The sequence below is a fragment of the Lepus europaeus genome, chromosome 11 (assembly GCF_033115175.1).
Source record: "Lepus europaeus isolate LE1 chromosome 11, mLepTim1.pri, whole genome shotgun sequence".
Lineage (NCBI taxonomy): Eukaryota > Metazoa > Chordata > Mammalia > Lagomorpha > Leporidae > Lepus > Lepus europaeus.
In genome coordinates this window covers 64,303,563-64,327,824 of record NC_084837.1, presented here as the reverse complement: position 1 = coordinate 64,327,824, position 24,262 = coordinate 64,303,563, and the positions used below count along the sequence as shown (strand labels likewise).

General features: G+C 41.7%; 1 protein-coding gene across 7 annotated transcripts in view; it reads left to right on the top strand.

Moving 5' to 3' along the window:
- Positions 1-21,058, top strand: part of TMEM87A (transmembrane protein 87A) — a 48,855-nt gene extending 27,797 nt beyond the window's left edge. For 4 of the 7 annotated variants that reach the window (XM_062205723.1, XM_062205721.1, XM_062205720.1 and 1 more), the window contains exons 14-20: positions 202-260; positions 978-1,081; positions 6,477-6,550; positions 6,919-6,980; positions 13,891-13,946; positions 14,414-14,444; positions 20,908-21,058. In XM_062205723.1, coding sequence (XP_062061707.1) covers positions 202-260; positions 978-1,081; positions 6,477-6,550; positions 6,919-6,980; positions 13,891-13,946; positions 14,414-14,444; positions 20,908-20,949 — 428 coding nt within the window. In that variant the 3' untranslated portion in view covers positions 20,950-21,058. The other 3 variants (XM_062205722.1, XM_062205726.1, XM_062205725.1) reach the window with 2 other exon arrangements.
- The last annotated feature ends 3,204 nt before the right edge of the window (positions 21,059-24,262 follow it).

Below are 24,262 nucleotides of genomic sequence, written 5' to 3'. Positions count from 1 at the left end.
AGTAGTTGACATTATTATGAATCTTGTTTATAGCAGCTGTTCAGGAAATTTCTGTTATACATTTATTAAAATAAGTGATAATGATTGTGATATATTGGAGGTTAAGGGTGTGTAGAATTCTACTTTACCAGAATCAGAGGAATGTAATTGAGGACATAAACCAACATTAATGCTCTGACTGGGCTTTTCGTTTCCTGTTAGCATCTATTGTGTTTATCATCTGGACAACCATGAAGTTCAGGATAGTAACTTGTCAGTCGGTGAGTTACAAGCACATATACTTATGAGTAGTGTATTATCTTTTACACATGTTGATGTTGATGACTATAGTAAGTTTTCTTATAAGGTAGGCATCTTGTAAGAAATTAGGCTAGTTTCTACTGTGAAGGTTATACAAATGCTGGGTATAGTGATTGGTTTTGATCTGTTTGTTTCTTTTAATAATGGGAGAGAACTTTGTAAGTGGTAATCATAGTCTGTCATAACCCAGCCTTGACTTCACCAAAAATCTCAAATAAGGAATCCAAGTACTAAACACTAAATAATGTGTGAACAGTACTCATCTGAATAGAAGCCCTGCCTTTAGGATCTGAGCACAAAGACTGATTAATGGGATTTTTATTTATTTAATTTTTTTTGGATGCAGTTAAGGCTTTATTCTGGTTAAAAGAAACAAAACTGAAAATTACAAAATGTAACAACTTGATGTTACTTTTTCTTAAACTGTGTAAAACTCTTCCCTAAAGATTCTCAGATCATGGAAGTGCTGTGTTCAGATGATGCCTTTAATTGTAAGCACTGCAAGGGAAAAAACTGTGTCACTCATTTTGTGTCCCCAGCACACAGCCTCATGCCAAGCATACAGCAGACTCTTAGTAAATAGACCTTGAATGAATAAGTAGTTTTTGTTCTTTGGCAAAGGCTTTGTGAACAAAATGTTAATGGCTATTGATGATTTGCTTTTCCCCTTACTGTAGGACTGGCGGGAGCTGTGGGTGGATGATGCCATCTGGCGGTTGCTGTTCTCCATGATCCTCTTTGTCATCATGGTTCTCTGGAGACCGTCAGCAAACAACCAGAGGTTCTTTGGACGTTTCCCATTTATTCTGCTAACCTTAGGATAGTCATGTCACCATTTAGGCATGGTAGTTAGGGGACGATGACAGCGCTGTATCATGAACAGTGGGTCTGGAATCACTTAAGTTGGGTTCTTACCTCACCTCTGCTTTTGCTTTGTGATTTTTGGTGTACTCTTTTCACCTCTCTGGGTCTGGGTTTCCTTTCATAAGAGAGGAGTCTGAACCAAGTGCTGTGAGGTCCCTTTCAGCTCTTGCATCTTCTGATAATACAAGTATTTATATGATAAATGAGGTAATATATAATAAATAAGGTAAATAATGGGAGAAGATACATCACTCAAGGAGAGCCTCTCCTGTCCAGCCCAACTCGCTTTATCGAAGAGAGGGTAAAATGAAACTTACCTGACTGACTGTAGAATTGAAACCCACTTGGGAATTTGATTTATCTGTCTAGGCAGGTCTCATTTAGGAACTGCCTGTCTTTATTTGTGCATATCTATTCCTTTGTTCCCTTTTTACCCACTCCCTCTTTTAGATAGTTAGGAGCCTTAGATTAGTAAACAACCACATCACCAAAGGGAAAGAATACGATGACATAACTAGATGGCTAGCTTTATCATCAGACATACCGGAAAAGACTAGGAAGAGAAACAGGTGAAAATAGCTTTGTTGTCTTTTTGAGCTTGATACACATAATGAGTGTTCACTCATTAAAACAAGGTAAAAAAAAAACCAGAAAAGTCGTGAAAGAAAATAAAGGAGATTGAAATCGTACTGTTCAGAAGAAAAAAATGGATGTTCTGAGGACCTCCCTGTTATGTTGATCTGTTGATCTACTGGTTAAACACTGTCTGTATTTACATGTAAAATATTTCTCTTCCTCAGTCTTTAAACCTTTTTTACATTTTCTTCCCTTTTTATTTATTTCCCTTTTTTAAAAAAACAACCTTCATTCCCCATGGCTTCAGTGTTAACAGCCTGATGTGTTGCTTTCTTCTACATTTTATTCCCTGTTCAGATACAGAATCTTCCTTTACTTAGCAGTACAGTGTGGAAATTGCCTCCAAGTTACATTGAACTCAATTTGTTTTCATGGATGACATCATGACATTTAGGTATAAATGTAGGACTGTTGACCTCTTCCCCTATTAGTGGGCATTTGGCCTACCTCCAGTTTGAAATGTCCCTGGGTCCTCAAGATCACTTACATGCTCAGTTATTTGGTGAAAGGATTCATGGACTCCCTATACATTGTATTTACACCAAGGTTTATTTCCTCAAAATGATAATATCAGCAAGGGAAAAAGACGCAGGTAGAGTCTGGAGAAATCTGTGCTTTCTTTCCTCATGTCCTTTCCCTCTGAGGACGTACATGAAACATACTCCTTTCCCCAGCAGCAAGGACCCACGAACCGGTGCATTGCTTCTGCACAGGGAGCCCTGTTAGATGCTCAGCACTACAGGTTTCTGTTGGAGGCTAGTCATGTGAGCAGCCTCTGCCTAGTACATAGCAACGTTTCATACTCATAAATCACATTGTCCAGCAGCCAGGCACAGTGGTCCCCCCTGACCAGTTAGGGAAAGGTTGAGTGCCTGTTTGCAGATGCAGCTGTGGGCCAGTCTTGCAGTAGTCCTTTCTAAAGGCCATTTCTATTAACTCTTGTATTTATAGGGTGGATGAAATACAGGAATAAGCTACAATACTGTAAATACCCTTGTATTTCTAGTCTTGTACACCCCAATACCTCCTCGCCCCATTCTTTTTTTCCTCTTAGCATTTGTTTTACTTTTCCTATTGTTCAGTGTTGGCCTTCCCCTCATAATCTGCACCCCCCCCCCCCAAAAAAAAAAGAACAAAAACAAAACAAATGTAAATTCCATGAGGACACAGGATGGAGAACTGTTCCTGGCTACCCAGGGTTCGCCCAACTGCAGAGTCCTAACAAGACTGCTCCCACTTCTGACCCTAATCACAAATTCAGAGATTCCCCATCATTGGAAGGCTCATAAAACTCAATACTGTTAGCCTCACGGCTACGTTTATTTCAGAGAAAGGGTATAAATTAAAATAAGCAAAGAGGAGAGACTCATCGGGAAGAGTCTAGGAGGGGCCCCAGTTCAGAGCTTCCCAGCATCCTCTCGAGTCAGGGTGGGGTTATGTTTTTGACTGGGGCTTGATTATATGCTGGCTTCCTGTAAATTGGCTTAATCCCTTAGTCTCTAGTTCTTCAGAGGTCGAGACTGATGCAATGTGGCCAGAACCACATCATAAATTGCACTGTTAGGCTGTCTAGTGGCCAGAGCGTCCAGGCACATAAAAACACTCCTGCCAAGCAGGACATTTTTTAACTGCACACTGGCAGTAACAGATGATCAATAAATATTTAATGAGTGGGCTTGGAATTGGTGCATTTAAGGCATGTGCATTTGTATTCTTAAAGTATTTCCATATTGTGTTCCCAAGACACTTGAAACAAATTGTGTATTTAACAGTAACAATATGAGGAGTTTTCTCCACGTCTTCCATTATTTAATTTTTGCAGATCTAGTGAATGAGAATTCCCACTGTTAACTTTAATTTGCATTGAAGTGTGGGTCATTTTTTTTTTTATAAAATTGTTCACTAGTCAGTTTTGTGAATTAGCTTTTTGTATCTTCAGCCTATTTTTATTGGCTTTTATTGGTTATTGTCTTACTGTGTTTTGTGCTTCTATAACAAAATATCACAGCCTGGATAATTTATAATGTATATAAATTTATTAGAGTTCTGGAGGCCAGGAATTACAGGCTGAGGTGTAAGCATTTGGCACAGGCCTGGACTGTGGCTTCATTTGACAGAAGGTGGAAGGACAAGAGAGAGTCCATTTCTGAGCCTGTTTATAACAGCATTAATCCATGCTTGAGGGCTCTGAGCACCTCCTAGTAGGCCCCACCACCTGTACTGTTCTTGAGTGATTAAGTTTCTATGTGAGTTTTACAGAGGACAGACATTTCAGACCTTAACAATCATTTATGTATTGATTTGTAGGCCACTTTAGTATGTTTTGAATGCCAGTATCTTTCTTGTTCTTAATATTGCAGGTATTTTCTTCTAGTTCATTTTCTTTTAATTTTTTAATGCTGTTTTTGGTCATACAGATTCAGAAATGTGGAGTCAAGTTTGTTATTTTTTTCCATGGTGAATTGTGCATTTTGTTTCTTAAGAAATCCTTCCCTAGCCTGAGGTGAGGTCATAAAGGTATTCTATAATTTTCAAAAAATTTTCACAATCAAGACTTCATCTACCAAGAATTGTTAGATTCTGGGCTGCTGTATTCACTTTTGTTCTTGATCCTGCATCAGTTAAGTAGCGCACTGTCTTAATTGCCCAGCTTTCAAATAAGTCCTGGTATGTGGAACACCTAAACCTTTACCTTAATTTTCTATTTGCTATCAGATCTTTGCTTTTTAATTAAAAAAAAAATTACCTTAATTCTAGGAAAACCTTATTAAGATTTTGATTGGAATTATTAAAAAAAAAAGATTTTATTTATTTGAAAGGCAGAGTTACAGAGAGCAAGATGCAGAGTGAGAGTCTTCTATCCACTGGTCACTCTCCAAAGCTGAACTGATCTGAAGCCAGGAGCCAGGAGCTTCATCCGGGTCTCCCACATGGGTGCAGGAGCCAAGCACTTGAACCATCTTCCACTGCTTTCCCAGGCACATTAGCAGGGAGCTGGATCAGAAGTGGAACAACTGGGACTCGTACTGGTACCCACATGGGATGCTGGCACTACAGCACCACTACGCCATAGTGCCAGCCTGTTTATTGGAATTTAATGACTTAATGGATTAATTAGGGAAATTCAATAGCTTTTTGATAATTCCATCTTTGAAAATGGTATCTCCCCCTCATTTTTTTTTTAGTTCTTTCAGTGTTTTTGTTTCAGGTATGTTTTGTAACTTTTTATTTAAATTTTTTGTGGTTTATATGAATGCATTATGTATTAAAATATTACTTACTGCTTTTCCAAATATTTAGGAATACTTTTGGTTTTTGTATGCTTATCTTAATCAGCAACCTTCCAAAATTATCTTGTTCAGATAATTTCTAGGTTTTTCTCATAAGGTAGGTTTTTGTCTTAAAGCAATCATAATATTCCTTCTTTGGCAAATAATCTTCCTGCTTCATTTCTGATTCTGGTATTATTACATTGGCCAAGTCCTCTTCTTTAACAGTGTATACAGGAACTGCTAGTGGACCTTATCATCTTATTCTTTTTTTTGTTAAAGGTTTTATTTATTTATTTGAGAGGTAGAGTTACAAACAGTGAGAGGAAGAGACAGAGAGAAAGGCCTTCCGTCTGCTGGTTCACTCCCCAGATGGCCACAGTGGTCGGAGCTGTGCCAATCCGGAGACAGGAGCCAGGAGCTTCCTCCGGGTCTCCCACGTGGGTGCACAGGCCCAAGGACTTGGGCCATCTTCCACTGCTTTCCCAGGCCATAGCAGAGAGCTGGATCAGAAGTGGAACAACTGGGACTCACACTGGCACCCACGTGGGATGCCAGCGCCACAGGCAGAGGATTAACCTGCTGTGCCATGGTGCCCACCCCCATGTTATTTTGTCTTTTAATGCTTCTCAAGTATCATCATAACTATGATATTTACCATGAAGTCTTGTTAGTTACCCTTTAACAAGTTATAGATGTTTCATACTACTACTAGCTTATTAAGAGTTTTGATCATGAAAGGGAGATTTAAAAAAGGTAGGTTGAAAATAGTAGGCCATAATAAAATAGAATAGAGTAAGGTCAAAGCTAAAGCAGTCTAGGAATCACCTGTCTGACAGCGGCTTTGCTGAGTCTCCTGGAAATTGCCAGGGAAAGGTGTCTGAGATGGGCCAGACCAGGCCTTGTCTTCCAGTGCTTCACACTTGAAAACAGATTTTACATTACCTGGAATGCATAAGATGAGGCTTCTCTCAACTCCCACCTCTGAAGGCTGAAATTTTAATTTAGATGAGAATTTATTTTCCTCTGTGGTACATATACCCTTCTAAGTGAACTTGTAATTGGATATTTATAAATGCATCAGTGTTATGCTAAGCCCCTTATTTGTAATGACTCACTGTTCACAAACACCTCCAGGAGTGTTTTGAATGATGTTCTGTTAGCCTTGTTTACAGATGAGCTTGTCTAAGGTCACAGGTTTTAAGTATATGGCTAAACCTGCACTCAAATAGGATGCTTCTCTCTTGCTGATATAGGCAGTTGAGAGCTTTCTCAAAGGGAAGAACAACTGTTACTCATTCACTTGATTGATGAGTTACTACAGATGCAGTTTGGGTGATAAATTCTGTAAAATCCAGATGGTAGAGCAATTTATAGTTTTCTAATGTTTTCTTTCTATTCTGTCAGGTTTGCCTTTTCACCATTGTCCGAAGAGGAAGAGGAGGATGAGCAAAAGGAACCGATGCTGAAGGAAAGCTTTGGTAATGATAAAACTCACCTTTTATTTATGCTTTAAATATTCTTTTTCATATAAGCACATTGTTATTTTACAATTTGGTAAATTTACAGTTTGATAAATAGTAAAAAATCAGAATGAAGAGAAAATAAGGGTATGAATTTTAAGATGAAGGTTTGGTAAATTCAGCAAATTATTAGACATTATATATCCAGTTTACTTGCTAGAAGCTAGCTGAAAATTTAGCTTGACCTTCCCAGCATAAATGTAAACATAGAGAACAATCTGTTGCATAGTTCACAGTGTCAGAATACTTAAAGTTCTAAAACCATTTTTATAAGCATTGTTGGTATTTTGACAAAGTTAACCAATCTGCATTTATTTCTTCTACAGAAGGAATGAAAATGAGAAGTACCAAACAAGAACCAAATGGAAATAGTAAAGTAAACAAAGCAGTATGTATGAATTCCTTTGCTGTGTCTTTCTAGCTGTTGGTATAGCTCATCAATGTAGGCCTAAATGACTTTTTTTTTTTTTTTGAAAGAGTTAGAGAGGTCTTCCATCTGCTGGTTCACTCTTCAGATGGCCACAGTGGCTAGAGCTGAGCTGATGCAAAGCCAGGAGTGAGGAACTTCCTCCGGGTCTTCCATGTGGGTGCTGGGGCCCAAGCACTTGACCACCTTCTGCTTTCCCAGACCATAGCAGAGAATTGGATGGGAAGTGGAGCAGCCGGAACTCGAACTGGCGACCATATGGGATGTTGGCACTGCAGGCCAGGGCTTTAACCCACTGCACCACAGTATGCTATAACTTGCTGCTTCATAAATATTTTAGTATACATGCATTTTTAAAAATAGAGCTTGTGAGTCTCACATCTAGTAGTTTTTAAAAACTAGATGATCTGTAACTATATTCTGGAAAACTATCCCACCATTCAGATTGGTCTAGTGGTTTTCATCAATGAAGTCATGGCCCCATTGATAACCTAAGGTCTTTTTTGAAGTAAAGATCAAGATCTTTTCAGAGTATTTGTTGTTAGAACAGAGTATTTGCTCTCCGTTTAGGAACCTTGGAATTTATTTCAGCCTTGAAGAGCAAAGTGTCCACGAAGCAAGCTAACTGTTAGACCACTGAGAAGAAACTATTTAAGGATGTAGGACATTATACTTCTGTTACATGGTATAAATGCTTAAATAATTGGTCCTACCCAGAGCATTAGGTAAGAGAAATAAAGGCATCTAAATTAGAAAGGAAGCTGTTGAATTGTCTCTGTTGACAGATGACATGTACCATCTGCTGGTTCACTCTACAAATGCCTGTGGTGGCTGGGTCTGGTGCTAGTAGCTAGGAACTCAATTCAGGTCTCCCACATGTGTGCAGGAACCCAACTGCTTGAGTCAGCTGCTGCCCCCCGAGTTCTGCATTAGCAGGAAGCCAAATCAGGAGCCAGTGCCAGATACTGACCCCAGGGACTCTGACGTAGGATGCAAACATCTTAATTGCTAGGCTGAATGCCAGCAGAAACATGAACTTATGTATAAGGGGGCTGCAGAAAGTTTGTGGAAAATGTCTATTATGAGAAAACTGCACAGACCCCAAAACCTTTTGTACCAAAATATATTACTTTTATTTTCCGTAGAATTTTTGAAGTTTCTTCATAGAAAAGGCTAAAGACTCCACCAAAAAAAAAAAAAAAAAGTGGCTATTAAATGAATTCAGTAAAATTAAAGGATACAAAATTAACATAGATAACTCGGTTGTGTTTGAACACGCAAATGAGTAATCCAAAAGAAAAATCAAGAAGAAAATTCCATTTACAATAGCCAACCAAAAATAAACTACTTAAGAATAAACCTAATCAAGGGGGTAAAAGACATATACTTGGAAAAATATAAAGTACTGATAGAATAAATTGAAGAAGATGCAAGTAAATGGAAAGGTATCCTGTGTTCATGGATTGGAATAATTATTATTAAAGTATCCATACTGTTCAAAGTAATCTACAGATGTAATGCAATTCCTATCAAAATTTCAATGATATTTTTCACAGAAAAAGTAATTCCTAAATTCATAAGGAACCACAAAAGATCCTAAACACTCTTGACCCAAAAGAATAAAACTGGGCATCACACTATCTGCATCAAAATATATTACAGAGCTATAGTAGTCAAAAGAGCATGGTACTGGCATGATATCAGATATGTAGATCAGTAGAACCTAGTAGAGAGAAATCCGCACATTTCTGGTCGATTGTTTTTTGACAGAAGTACTAGGAACACAAAGTAGGGAAAGGAGAGTTTCTTTATAAATATTGTTGGGGAAACTGAAGAATGAAGTTGGTCTTATTGAGGGCTGGCATTGTAACATAGGGGATAAAGCCACCACCTGCCAGTGCTGGCATTCCATAGTGGCACCGGTTCAAGTCCCAGTTGTTCTACTTCTGATCCAGCTCTCTGCTAATGCACCTGGTGAAGCAGCAGAAAATGGCCCAAGTCTCTAGACCTCTGCACCCATGTTGGAAACCCAGATGAAGCTCCTGGCTCCTGGATTCAAGTCTACCCAGTTCCTGCTGTTGTGGCCATTTGGGGAGTGAACCAGCAGATGGAAGATCTCTGTCTCTAACAGTGCCTTTCAAATAAATATATAATTTTTTTTTTTAAGTGGAGGGACTAGCATTGTGGCATAGCAGGTTAAGCATCCACCTGTGATGCCGGCATCCTATGTGGGTGCTGGTTCAAGCCCTGGCTGCTCTAGTTCGAGTCCAGCTCCCTGTTAATGGCCGGGAAAGGCAGGGGAGGATGGCCCAAGTACTTGGGTCCCTGCACACACATGGGAGACCCAGAGGAAGCGCTGGGCTCTGTTTTAGCCTGGCCCAGCCATAGCTGTTGCAGCCATTTGGGGCATGAATCTGGAGAGTAGATCTTTCTTCCTCTATTTCTCCTCCTCTCTCTGTATCTCTGTCTTTCAAATAAAATAAAAATATTTTTTAAAAAACAAATTAGACTGATCTCACGTCACATACAAAAGTCAACTTAAAATGAGTTAAAGTCTTAAACATGGGAACTGAAACTGTAAAACTACTGGAAGAAAATATTGGAGAGTAGGGAATTCCATGATACTGGTCTGGACTATAATTTTCTTTTAATATTTATTTTTTTATTTGAAAAGAGTTAGAAGAGACAGGGGGCCTGCACTGTGTTATAGTGGGCTAAGTCTCCGCCTGTGGTGCCGGCATCCCATATGGGCACCAGTTTGAATCCAGCTGTTCCTCTTCCAATTCAGCTTTCTGCTATAGCCTGGGAAAGCAGCAAAAGATGGCGCAAGTGCTTGGACCCCTGCACCTGTGTGCAAGACCTGGAAGAAGCTCCTGGCTCCTGGCTTTCGATGGGCTCAGCTCTGGCCGTTGCAGCCATTTGGGGATTAAACCAGGGGATGGAAGACCTTTCTCTGTCTTTGCCTCTCACTGTCTGTAACTCTACCTCTCAAATAAATAAATAAAATCTTTTAAAAAGAAAAATGAAGGAGATATCTTCCATCTGCTGGTTTACTTCCCAAATGGCTACCATGGCCAGGTCTGGACCAGGCCAAAACCAGGAGCCAAGAACTCCATCTTGGTCTCCCACATGAGTGGCAGGGACCCAAGAACTCAGACCATCTTCTACTGCTTTCCCAGGTGCTTTAACAGAGAGCTTGTTTGGAAGTGGAACAGTCAGGACTCAAACCAGCATTCATATGGAATGCTGGTGTCTTAGGTGGTGGCTTAACTTACTATGCCACAGTGCTGGCACCTGGACAGTGAATTTTTTAATTGCAACCCAAAAAGCATTAGGCAATGAAAGTAAAAGTAGAGAAATGGGATTGGCCAGCATTCTGCCCCAGCAGGTTAAGCTGCTGCTGATTGCCAGCATCCCATATAGGCACCCATTGGAGTCCCATCTGCTCCACTTCCAAACCAGCTCCCTACTAAGGCACCTGGGAAAGCAGTGGAAGATGACCAGAGTGCCTGTTTCCCTACTACCCATATGAGAGAACTGGATGGAGTTCCAGACTTCTGACTTTGGCCCAGCCTAGCCCCGACTGTTGTGGCCATTTGGAGAGTGAACCAGCATATGGAAAATCCCTCTCTTTCCCTCTCTGTGTGTGACTGTCTCTTTCAAATAAGTAAATAAACCTTTTAAAAAACAAGAAAGAGAAATGGGAGTACATCAACTAAAAAGCTCTGCACACCAAAGGAAATAATCATCAGAATGAAAAGACAACCTATAGAATAGAAAAAAACATTTGCAAGCCATATATCTGTTAAGGGGTAAATATCTCCTCTATTAAGGAACTCAGTGGCAAAAAAACAAATAATTAAAATGTGGGCAGTGTCCTGAAGTAGACATTTCTCAAGATTTCCAGGGTTGGGCATTTGGCCTAGCGGTCATGTTTATATCCATGTTGGAGTGCCTGGGTTCAATACCTGGTTACAGCTCCTGACTCCAGCCTCATGCTTCTCAGATCCTGGGAGGCAGCAATGGTGGTTCATGTAATTGGTTTCCTGCTATGCATGTGGGAGCCCTGGTTTGCTTTCTCAGTTCCTATGCTCAGTCCTTATCTGGTCATGGTCATTGTGAGCTTTTGGGAAGTGGGCCAGTGCATGGGACTCTTACCTGCCTCTCAAATTAATTAGAAAGCAACGTCAGATGGCATATATATATATATATATATCATCATCATCACTAATCACCAAGGAAGTATTAATGAAAACCACAATGAGATACCCCCTCACACCTGTTAAAATGGCTAATATCAGGGCCAGCGCTGTGGTATAACAGGTAAGCTGCCTTCTGAGGCGCTGACATCCCATATGGGCTCCGGTTAGAGTCGCAGCTGCTCCTCTTCTGATCCAGCTTCCTGCTAATGTGCCTGGAAAAGCAGTGGAAGATGACCCAAGTGCTTGGGCCTGCACCCATGTGGGAGACACAGATGATGAATCTCCTGGCTCCTGCCTTCAGACTGGGTCAGCTCTGGCCATTTGGGGAGTGAACCAGCAGGTGAAAGTGATCTCTCTGTCTTTTAAATAAATAAATCTTAAATAAATTTATTTATTATTTATATATAAATTTATTATTCTGCCTTTTAAATAAATAAATTTTTTTTAAAAAAAGGCTTCTATTTTATTTTTTTTTTGACAGGCAGAGTGGACAGTGAGAGAGAGAGAGACAGAGAGAAAGGTCTTCCTTTGCCGTTGGTTCACCCCCCAATAGCCACTCCGACAGCATGCTGCAGCGGGCACACCGCACCGATCCGAAGCCAGGAGCCAGGTGCTTTTCCTGGTCTCCCATGTGGGTGCAGGGCCCAAGGACTTGGGCCATCCTCCACTGCACTCCCGGGCCACAGCAGAGAGCTGGACTGGAAGAGGAGCAACCGGGACAGAATCCGGCACCCCAACCGGGACTAGAACCTGAGGTGCCAGCGCCGCAGGCGGAGAATTAGCCTAGTGAGCCACAGCGCCGGCCCAGTTTGAATTTCTGATCCTGTGCTCTGCCAGTGCACTCGGGAGGGCAGCGGAAGATGGCCCAAGAACTTGGGCCCCAGCCATTCATGTGAGCAACCTGGATGTAGGTCCAGGCTTCTGGCTTCAGCATTTGTGGCCATTTGGAGAGTGAACTAATGGATAGAAAATTCTCTACATCTGATCCTCTTTCTCTAATTCTGCCTTTCAAATAAATAAGTAAATCTTAAAAAAAAGGGGGGGGGCAGATATTATTGCAGACTGTTGATGGCATGTAAATTAGTATAGCCATTATAGAAAACAGTATGGAAGGTCCTCAGAAAATTAAAAATAAAATTATATGGTGCAGCAGTTCCACTACAACCAAAGAAAATCAGTATTTCAGAAAGAGATCTGCATTCCCATGTTGATTGCAGCTTTTACTTAGATAAGACAGGGACTCGATCTAAATGTCCGTCAACAGAAGAAAACGTGGTATACATATATATAATTAAATGCTGTTCAGTCTTAGGAAATCCTGTCATCAGTTTTTTGTTGTTTTTAGAGATTTATTTATTTGAAAGAGTTACAGAGAAAGAGAGACAAAAAGAGAGTCCATCTGCTAATTTGTTTACTCCCCAAGTGGCTGCAATGGCTGCAGCTGGGCCAGGTCAAAGTCAGGAGCCAGGAACTTCATCTGAGTCTCACATGGGTGCAGGGCCCAAGCACTTGGGCCATCTTCTGCTGCTTTCCTAGGCACACTAGCAGGGAGCTAGATCAGAAATGGAGCAGCCAGAACTCAATCTGGTGCCCAGATGGCATGCAGCCATTGCAGGCAGTGGCTTAACCCACTGTGCTTCAATGCTGGCCCCAATCCTTTCATTCTTGATAACACAGAGGAGCCTGGAAGAAATTATGTCAGGTGAAATAAACCAGGAACAGAAAAACAAATTCTGCATGATATCACTTACATGTGGAATCTAAAAATGTTGAATTCTTTTTTTTTTTAAAGATTTATTTGTTTATTTGAAAGGCAAAGTTACAGAGAGACAGAGAAGGAGGGAGAGATCTTCTGTCTGCTGATTTGTTCCCCAGATGGCCACAACGGCCAGAGCTGGCCTGATCCCAAACCAGGAGCCAGGAGCTGCTTCTGGGTCTCACATGGGGGCAGGGGCACAAGCACTTGAGCCATCTTCTGTTTTCCCAGGCTCAGAAGAGGAGCAGCCAGCTCTCAAACTGGCACCCATATGGAATACCAGCACTGCAGGCTGTGACTGTATCTGCTACGCCACAGCGCCAGCCCCCAAAATGTTGAACTCTTAGCAGCAGAGGTTAGACTGATGGCTATTAGGGGAGAGAGGGTTATAGGGGAAATGTTGGTTCCAGACATTAAAAAAATTTGTTTCAAAGATTTTATTTATTTGAGAGGTAGAGTTACAGAAAGTGAGAGGGACAGAGAAAAGTCTTACATCCACTGGTTCACTCCCCAAATGGCTGCAATGGCCAGAGCTGCACCAATTCAAAGCCAGGGCCAGGAGCTGCTTCCAGGTCTCCCATGTGTGTACAGGGGCCCAAGGGCTTGGGCCATCTTCCACCGCTTTCCCAGGCCATAGCAGAGAGCTGGATCAGAAGAGGAGTAACCGGGACTAGAATTGGCGCCTATATGGGATGCCGTCGCTATAGGTGGAGGATTGGCCTACTGTGCTACAGCACTGGCCCATAAAATTTTTTCTTAATTAAGTTATTTGACTTTTCTCTCAAAAAGTCTTATTTGTTATGTGAATGTGCTAGTTAGAGTTACAAAAGATGAAAGATTGTCAGACCTCAAGATCTTTACTTAAGATACTTCATGTGGTGCGTTTTAACAACTGTTATTTGTATGTTTCCAGCAGGAAGATGATTTGAAATGGGTAGAAGAGAATGTTCCTTCTTCTGTGACGGATGTGTAAGTTTTTGAATCATTACCACAAGAATCATTTTTCAAAGTTGGTTCTGTATTTTTATTAATTTAAATGAATAAACTGAAGAAGAAGAGCTAGATCTTAATGAAAAGATATTGACAAATTGGGAAAAATATACAAACAAAAATATTATACATTCAGGTGACATATCTGCTTAGAAAGATTTAGCATAGATCTTTCTAAAATCAATAGGGTAATTTAAGTCCCTTTCCATTGGTGTAATTTAATAAAATATTGATCTTATCACATTATAGAATATTTTATGTTTTCTATATAATTTCAGTAACTCAGATTTTAATTTTATTTCCCTTTTTTCTGAAAAGACCATTAAGAATGTAAAAAACTTAGATAATTACAGTGTGCTCTAATTGCATTCACTACTCCACTGTACTCTATGAACTACTTATGGCTGTGTTTTACATTGTTTAATTTGGTATTTCTATCTATGCAGAGCGCTTCCGGCCCTGCTGGATTCAGATGAGGTTAGTAATCAAATCATGTGCATAAACTCTGTGTGGATCTGGTGACTTAACAGGAAGTCATAAATTCTCTGTCCAGGGAGGTTCTCTTTGACTCAGTAATTACCTCAAGAACTGTGGTTGGTAGGGTTGAAAAAGGGTAAGTGCAGAAATACTAATACTACAACTGACATCGTCAAGGATGTTTCCTTTTTTATGCTTGTCTGTTTGGTAGTGTTTTTATTTAAATTGGTTAACAAACACTGTATTCACCATTGTCTAGCTCCTTTGTCTTTAAGAGGGTAAAATTTAAACAAAAATAATAAAAGAAAAAAAGTTGAAATTTAAACCTAATGTCAGAACTGATATTGTAGTGTGGCAGGTAAAACTGCCACCTGCAACACTGGCATCTCAAACACTGGTTTATGTCCTGGTAGTTCCACTTCCAGTTCTGCTCCCTGCAAATGGTCTGGGAAAGCAGTGGAGGATGGCCCAAGTCCTTAGGCCTCTGTCATCCACATGGGAGACCTGGATGGGGCTCCTGACTCCTGGCTTAGGCCTGCCCCAGCGTAGGCCATTGCAGCCATCTGGGGAGTGAATCAGTGGATGAAATATCTTTTTTTCTGTAGCTCTTTTTTTTTTTTTTAAAGATTTATTTATTTTTATATTTGAAAGTCAGATACACAGAGAGAGAAGTCTTCCATCTGCTGGATCATTCCCCAATTGACCATAATGGCCAGAGCTGCACCGATCTGAAGCCAGGAACCAGGAGATTCTTCGGGGTTTCCCGTGCGGGTGCAGGGGCCCAAGCACTTGGGCCATCTTCTACTGCTTTCCCAAGCCATAGCAGAGAGCTGGATCAGAAGTGGAGCAGCTGGGACTCGAACTGGCATATAGGATTGTAGTGGCTTTATCCACTACACTGCAGTGCTAGCCTTAACTCTGCCTTTCAAATAAATAAATCTTAAAAAAAAATGATTTGAATCTAATATAAGTGAAAATAATAAATGAAATTATTGAGAAAAGAATATAGTAGATCAAAATGAAAAATGTTATTTTATATCACCTACAATAGTCACTACAAAATGTCACTACCATAATAATCAGCATCTCTGATATTTTGTTCTGTTTTGTTTTGTTTTAAAGATTTATTTATTTATTTGAGAGGCAGGGCAGAGAGAGGTCTTCCATCTGCTGGTTCACTCTCCAAATGGCCTCAGAGGCTGGAGCAGAGCTGTTCTGTACCCAGGATCCAGGAGCTTCTTCCGGTTCTCCGATGTGGTCCAGGGGATCAATACTTTTTTTTTTTTTTTTGCATATTTTAGTGTTTTTTTTAATAATGGCCATGCTAACAGGTATGAGTTTATATCTCATTGTGGTTTTAACTTGCATTTCTGTGATAGTTAATAATGTAACAATGATGAACATCTTTCATGTACCTATTGGCCATTTATGTGTTTTTTTGTGAAATGTCTAATTCAGGTCCTTTGCACATTTTAAGACTGGATTAGTTTCTTTACTATTGAGTTTTAATAATTCTTATATATTTTGGGTATTAATCCCACATTGGATATGTGATTTGCAGATATTTTCTCCATTTCATAGGTTGGCTTTCATTCTGCTGATTATTTCCTCAACAGTGCAGAGATTTTTCCGTTTGATCTGGTTCTGTTCAGTCTGTTTTTGTTCTTGTTGCTTGTGCTTTTGGTGTTGTTTTTAAGAAATCATTGCTGGAGCCACTGTGTGGTGCATTGTGTTAAGTTGTAACCTATAATGCCAGTATACCCTGTTGGAGCACTGGTTCAAGTCCCTGCTGCTCTGCTTCCAATCCAGTTCCCTGCTGATGTGTCTAGGGAAAGCAGCAGATGATCCAAATTCTTGGGCCCTTGTCACCCATGTGGGAGACCCAGATAAGTTCCAGGCCTCTGGTTCTGGCCTAGCCCAGCTACCACCTTTGTGACTATTTGGGGAGTGAAAGGATGGAAGATCCCTTCTCTCTCTGTCTCTCCCACCTCTCTCTTTCTTTCCGCCTTTCAAATAAATAAAAAAAGATTTATTTTATTTATTTGAAAGAGAGAGAGAAGGAGAGGCAGAGAGAAAGGTCTTCCATCTGCTGTTCACTCCCCAATTGGCTGCAATGGCTGGAGCTGTGCCGATCTGAAGCCAGGAGCCAGGAGCTTCCTCTGGGTCTTCCCATGTGTGTGCAGGTGCCTAAGGACTTGGGCCATCCTCTACTGCTTTCACAGGCCATAGCAGAGAGCTGGATCAGAAGTGGAACAGCCGTGACTCAAACTGGTGCCCATATGGGATGCTGGCATTTCAGACAGCAGCTTTATTTGCTTTGCCACAGCGCCAGCTCCCTTTTTTTTTTTTTTTTTTTTTTTTTAAATCATTGTCAACACTAATGCAAAGAAGCTTATGTTTGGGACTGGCATTTGGCACAGCAGTTAAGATGCTACCTGGAACACTACATCCTGTGTCGGAGTCCTAGGTCCACTTCTGATCTTGTTTCCTGCTAAATGTGCCCTGGGGGAGACAGCAGATTGCGGTTCAAATCATTTGGCCCCTGCCACCCACCTAGGAGACCCAGATTGAGTTCTGGGCACCCCACTTCAGCCTGGCCCAACTCTGGACGTTGAGGGCATTGAGAGAGTAAATTAGTAGGTAGAAGATTTCTCTCTATTTTTATCTCTCTCTGCTTTTCAAGTAAATAAATTAAATTTTTAAATCCCCTCAAAAATTTTTTGAAAGAAAGCAATTGCAATTCTGGATAGGTTTAAGTCTTTAATCTGTTTTGAGTTGATTTTTTGTATGGTGTAAGACTAGAGTTGCATTTCATTATTTTGCATGTGAATATCCTGTTTTTCCAGCATTGTTTGTTGAAGAAACTGTTCTTCTGTGGTCTTGGCACCCTTTTTAAAGATCATTTATTTGATTGTGTATGTGTAGATTTATTTCTGAGCTATTTTGTTCCCTTTGTCTATACGTCTGTCTTTATGCCAGTACTCTACTCTTTTATTTATTTATTTATTTTTTAAATTTTATTTTATTTATTTTTTGACAGGCAGAGTGGATAGTGAGAGAGAGACACAGAGAGAAAGGTCTTCCTTTGCCGTTGGTTCACCCTCCAATGGCCGCTGTGGCCGGCGCATTGCGCTGATCCAAAGCTTGGAGCCAGGTGCTTCTCCCGGTCTCCCATATGGGTGCAGGGCCCAAGGACTTGGGCCATCCTCCACTGCCTTCCCGGGCCATAGCAGAGAGCTGGCCTGGAAGAGGGGCAACCGGGATAGAATGCGGCGCCCCAACCGGGACTGGAACCCGGTGTGCCAGCGGAGGATTAGCCTGTTAAGCCACGGCGCCGGCCATACTATTTTAACTACCATAGCTATGTAATATATTTTGAAGTCTGGCAGTGTAATGCCTTCAGCTTTGTTCTTTCTCAAATTACTTTTGCTGTTGGAGTCTTATTTTTTGGTTCCTTATGAATTTTAGGGTTTTTGCCCATTTCTGTCAAAAATGCCATTGAGATTTTGACAAGGATTGCGTTACATAGGTAGATTACTTAGGGTAGTGTGTATATTTTAGTGATATTAGTTTTTCCCCATCCATGAACATGGTCCTTTGCTGTTAGTATTCAAATTCAGGCAAGACAGAAACCTGTCCCTTCAGGAGTTTTGGAAAAGTCAGGATGTGGGATGTACCTTCCAGTGCTTTCCTTTCCTCCCCTGGGAGCAGCCAGGAGCTGAGGGGTTCCTTCAGCTCTCTTGGTGCTATGCCATGTTAAGGGAATGGATCATGGTGAGAGAGTACCTTTGCATTTCTTGCTGGCTTTAATATTATTTGTTTCATTTCTCCCCACGGTGTAAGAGTCCTTCAGCTGGATTCTGGGTTTTTCACAAAGGAAACTGTCCCATGTCTTGTTGAATCTGTGTTTGTGTCTGTGGAGGGAAGGAGGGCATTCCTGATCTGCCGTCTTGCGATGCTACTCTCTGCAAAGCCTTTCCTTTCTTTTTTTTTTTTTTCTTTTTTTTAAAAGATTTATTTACTGGAGCCGGTGCTGTGGCATAGCAGGTAAAGCCACAGCCTGCATCCCATATGGGTGCTGGTTTGAGTCCCAGCTGCTCCACTTCTGATCCAGCTCTCTGCTATGGCCTGGGAAAGCAGTAGAAGATGGCCCAAGTCCTTGGGCCCTTGCACCCACATGGGAGACCTGGAAGAAGCTCCTGGCTCTTGGCTTCAGGTCAGCACAACCACCATTTGGGGAGTGAACCAGCAGATGGAAGACTCTCTTTATCTCTTTCTCTCTCTCCCCCTCCCTGCCTCCCCCTTCGCCTCCTTTAAAAAAAAAAAAAAGATTTATTTATTTATTTATTTGAAAGGCAGAGTTACAGAGAAGCAGAGGCAGCGAGAAAGAGAGGTCTTCCATCTGCTGGTTCATTCCCCAAATAGCTGCAGTGGCAGGAGTTTGGCTGACCTGAAGCCAGGAGCCTGGAGCTTCTTCCAAGTCTCTTGGGCCATCTTTCACTGGTTTCCCAAGCCATCGCAGAGAGCTGAAATGGAAGTGGAGGAACTGGGATTCGAACTGGTGCCCATCTGGGATTTCAGCGCTGCAGGTGGTGGCTTTACCCACTCTACTACAGCACTGACTCCAAGGCCTTTGCTTTTTTAACAATAATGAAAAATAATTGACTTGCAGGAGAAATAACATGCATAAAGGACCAGGAATCAAAACAGCACCACCCTCTTCAAAAGTAACTTTGGATGCCAGAAAATTTGGGAGCAATGCATTTGAATTATGAGAGGTTTTTTTTTTTTTTTAAAGTATGTATTTATTTATTTGAAAGTCAGAGTTACAAAGAAAGGAAGAAACACAGAGAAATTGATCTTCCATCGGCTGGTTCACTCCCTAGATGGCTGCAATGCCAGGGCTGGGCAAAGCCAGGAGCCAAAAGCTTCATCCAGTTCTCCCACATGGGTAGCAAGGGCCCACGTAGTTGGGCCATCTTCCACTGCTTTTCTCAGGCCATTAACAGGGAGCTGGATCAGAAGTGAAGCAGCTGGGACACAAACCAGTGCTCATATGGGATGCCAGCAGCGCAGGTGGTCGCTTTACCTGCTGTGCCAAATGCCAGCCCCAAGCAGAATTATTTTCAACCTTCTATACCAGACTAATCAATATGAGGGTAAAATCAAGAGAGATGTTTTCAGTTACACCAGAAATGAAATAATTGACATCCTGTATCCATGTGTGGCTTTTCAGGAAAATAGTGGAAAATGTTCTCCACAAAAATAAGGAAACTGAGAAGGAGAAAGACTTGGAGTCCAGAAAAGAAAGGATCCAATACAGACAGATAAGGACAGTCCCACTGCGATGATGTGGAAAACCCAGTGGCAGTGGGACAGCAGGTTGAGAGCAAATAGAATGGAATGGAAATTCTGTGAAGAAAGGTGTTTCTAGGAACACAGCAAGCAGGATGCAGCTATCTGATGTGTTTGGTCATATTCCAAAAGGGTTTACAAGTCTTTATTTTTTTTTAAAGATTTTATTTATTTATTTATTTAAAAGGCAAAGTTACAGAGAGGTAGAGAGAGAGAGGTCTTCTGTCTGCTGGTTCACTCCCCAAGTGGCTGCAGTGGCCAGAGTGGAACCGATCTGAAGCCAGGAGCCTGGAGCTTCTTCTAGGTCTTCCACGTGGGTGCAGGGGCCCAAGGACTTGGGCCATCTTCTGCGGCTTTCCTAGGCCACAGCAGAGAGCTGGTTCAGAAGTGGAGCAGCCAGGACTCAAACTGGCACCTATATGGGATGCGGTGTTGCAGACAATGGCTTTACCTGCTACACCACAGTGCCGGCCCCAAGAGTTTACAGTTCCTATAATGCTGATTATCTTTGTCCTCATCTTTGATTAGGTTTTCAAGTTAAATTCCTGAATCAGAGGAGGTACAAGTTTTTATTAAAACTTAAGTAGCTATTGTTTAATTATCTGTTGACTCTGAAATGTACATTTCCTTCTGAGTTGTGGTTTGCTATCCAGAAAGGTGGAGATTCTGATTGATTTGATTTTTCTCAGCATCTTCATAGATGTTTAAGGAGCCATTGATCTAAATATTTAATTGACATAAGTCCTTGTGGAAAATGTGTGTTTGACTAGTCTGTGTAGAGATATTTGAAATATAGATAATTTTAAATGACTATACCTAGGTGGGCGGGCTTACTACTAGGGACACCGTCATCCCACATCAGAGTGCCGATTTAAGCCCCAGCTGCTTCCCTTCTGATCCATCTTTCTGCTAATGATGGCTTACATACTTGGACCCCTATTTCCCATGTGGGAGGCCTGGACAGAGGCATGGGCTCCTGGCTTTCACCTTACCCAGCCCTTGCAATTGCAGGCGTTTGGAGAGTGAACTCTGTCTCTGTCTTTGTCTTTGTCTAGCTGCCTTTCAAGTAGATGAACATAAATAATGATTGAATTTTTTTTCTTCCTAGGAACGAATGATCACACACTTTGAAAGGTCCAAAATGGAGTAAAGAATGGGAAGATTGGCAGTTCAAGATGTTTAGTATCAGGGGAGAGATCAGCCCCTGTGTCAGTCTTCTACACTGCTCTGTGAGATTAAAGGAAGCAATGACATCCTGATCTGTTCCTTGATCTTTGTGCACTGGAGCTGGCGAGAGGTGTCAGAACAAGGGAACATCTTACTGAAAACAATTTCACAGGATGAGAAAAATCTGCAAGCTTCTCATTTACAACATTGATGCCCCTGTCCCTCCCCAGCCCTGACATGGACGTTTATGCAACTTATCTATGTTGTTCCTGAACTTCCTGTGTTTCAGTTGTTTAATCTGTCAAACTAAAAAGTTTAACGCCTTCAAAAGGACTGTATCATCAACACCATGATGTGTAATCTCCAGGAGCAACTGCCTGTAATTTTTATTTATTTAGGGAGTTACATGGGTGATGGGGGACATTGGTAATTATCTTTCAGTTTCCTGGGAAGTCAAGGTTACATCTTGCAGAGATTGTTTTGATAAAAAGAGGCCCCTTCTGAGTTAAGGCGCCATGGTTGTATAAATAATTGAAAGAAAAAGAAACTTACAGTGTGATTCAGATCATATAAAAACAAAATCAAGTGCAATTTTGTTTACAAAATGGTGTATATTGAAGATTTTTCTATTTCAGATGTACTTTAAAGAGAAATATTTGCTTAACTCTTTTGACATCTGCTGTTGTGACATATCCCATTGCTGGCAATGTGGTGCACACTCCGAGACTTTTAACTACTGTTTTGTAAGCCTCCAAGGGCAGTGCTGCAGAGTCCTAGGCAGTGCTTTGTTGGCCTTCGTGCTTTCCACTGTGTGTTGCGTTAGCTGCAGAGCGGTGCTCCGTCTCACGTGCTGAGAGAGAGCATCTTGCCAGAGCACCTTCAGAAGAGGGAGCTGCGAGAAAGGAAACAGGTGCTGGGGGCTTCATTTCAGTGATTGTTGCCTGGAGTAGCGTGGCGCTGCCGGACTGCTGCTCCTTCCTCAGGGTTGCAGGCTTGACTGGTCCAGTATCTGGCGGTAGTTTAGAAGCTGTTTATAAGGGACATCACACAGTGATGGGATTCACTTGAAGCACTATATTTCTGTTTTAATGGTTTTATCCAATTTGCCTTCCCAAGAGTTTTATGTTCTACATAAGTTCATGCCACTTTTTAATATAAAAATTTTAACAAAAATTAATAGATTTTTCTCATTTTTTCCATACTCTCTCAAAAGAACCTTCTGTCTCCCATATTCTCTTGGGAACATTTTCTTTTCATGGCTTTTATTCTGGATTATCTTGCTTTCTGTTGAAACCAGTAAGTACACTGCCCACATGACCACTGTTCACTGGCTCCTGCTGTGGTGGAAGTGCTAACATGTATGTACCATTTCTCTATAGCTCTTTACTGTGGTGATTTTTTTTTTTTTTTTTTTTGACAGAGTGGACAGTGAGAGAGAGATAGGGAAAAAGGTCTTCCTTTACCGCTGGTTTACCCTCCAATGGCCGCCGTGGCCGGCGCGCTGCAGCCAACGCACCACACTGATCCAAAGCCAGGAGCCAGGTGCTTTTCCTGGTCTCCCATGTGGGCGCAGGGCCCAAGGACTTGGGCCATCCTCCTTTGCCTTCCCGGGCCACAGCAGAGAGCTGGCCTGGAAGAGGAGCAACCGGGACAGAATCTGGCGCCCTGACTGGGACTAGAACCTGAGGTGCCGGCGCCACAGGCGGAGGATTAGCCTATTGAGCCGCGGTGCCGGCCTACTGTGGTGATTTTTTAAAAAGTCACCTAGGCAGTATCTCTACAACATATGAGTAGCTGACTATATTTTTGTGCTAATAATACATTAGCAACAAGCTGGTGGTTTTGTCTTGTGTTGCTGTTGCACAGTAATAACAGTTGATCAGTGTACTTTTTAGGGCTTGATGTTGACTTGAGACTAGCAGAAAGCCCTGTTATATTCAGTAAGAGTGTATAGTTCAAATTCTATACCCTGGGGTCTGCTAATTCCAACTGTTGGTTACTGTTACTGGGACTGGAAATTTTTATTAGGACAGATCCAGAAGGAATTTGTAGTTTCACATTGACCTATTCATTTTGGTGGTTTGCTTAGGCCTGGAACTAAAAGGTATTAGACCTTCTTCCAGCTCAGCTCTGGTAATTCTAAATGTTCAAGAAGGTGACCAACTTCTGTGGAAAAAAATCATAACATAAGGTTTGCTTAGCAATTTGTGTTTATTCTGGCTACTTGAAAATACACTTTCATTGCTTTCAGAATAGCATTTGGTAAAGGTGGCACAAGGATCCCTACGTTTGCCGTGGCTCAACAGGCTAACCAGTTTTTTGTTTTGTTTTGTTTTTGACAGGCAGAGTTAGTGAGAGAGACAGAGAGAAAGGTCTTCCTTCCATTTGTTCACCCCCCAGATGGCCGCTACCGCTGGCAGTGTGCTTCCTCCTGGTCTCCCATGTAGGTACAGGGCCCAAGGATCTGGGACATCCTCCACTGCACTCCCGGGCCACAGCACTGCAGGCAGAGGATTAGCCAAGTGAGCCGAGGTGCCGGCCTGATTTGTTTTGACATATACTATAATCAGCCTTTTCTTTCACATTTTTGCTTTCAATCAAATGCTAGTCTTGAGATACATGTTTTTGTAGGGACAATTACCAAATATAAAAATTCTTGCAGCTCAGATTTAGCTTTGTTGTTTTTCAAGTCTCCAGGGTGAATACTAAGGTAACCTCAGACAGTACAGGACCATTAGGATGGAAGAGCCATGTCACTGCTTCCTAAAAGGAATATTAAGATTTAAGATACATATAAAGTGTCTCCAGGTGATCTGTCTGTGCATTAAATTTGAGAAGCACTAGCCTGTTCCAGGTGGTCCACGGCAGGGGTGATTTTGTCACTGACGGGACATTGGGCAGTCAGACATTTTTGTTTCCGTGTCTGGGCAGCAGGGCAGTGGCATCCAACCGCTGAGTAGTTCAGGGATGCTGCTAAGCATCCTAGCATTCCCAGTGCAGACCTCTCCCCGCCCCCATTATCCTGCCCTCAGTGTCAACCGTGCTACAGGTCTACAGTTGAGAAACCAGCCTAGAAAGGCAAAGCTTGTGTGCAGACTCACCTTGGGGGTTTGACTAAAACACACCGCTGTTCCCCTCCATACACTGATTCAGTAGAGCTACGGTGAGGCCCGAGACTTCACAGGTGATGCTTCTGGTCCGGAGCCCCACACTTGGAGAACCTGGGGATCGAAGGATTAACTCTCCTAAGGTACAGCTGAATTTTCTAAATGCCAGATCTCCATCCCAAGTCTGAC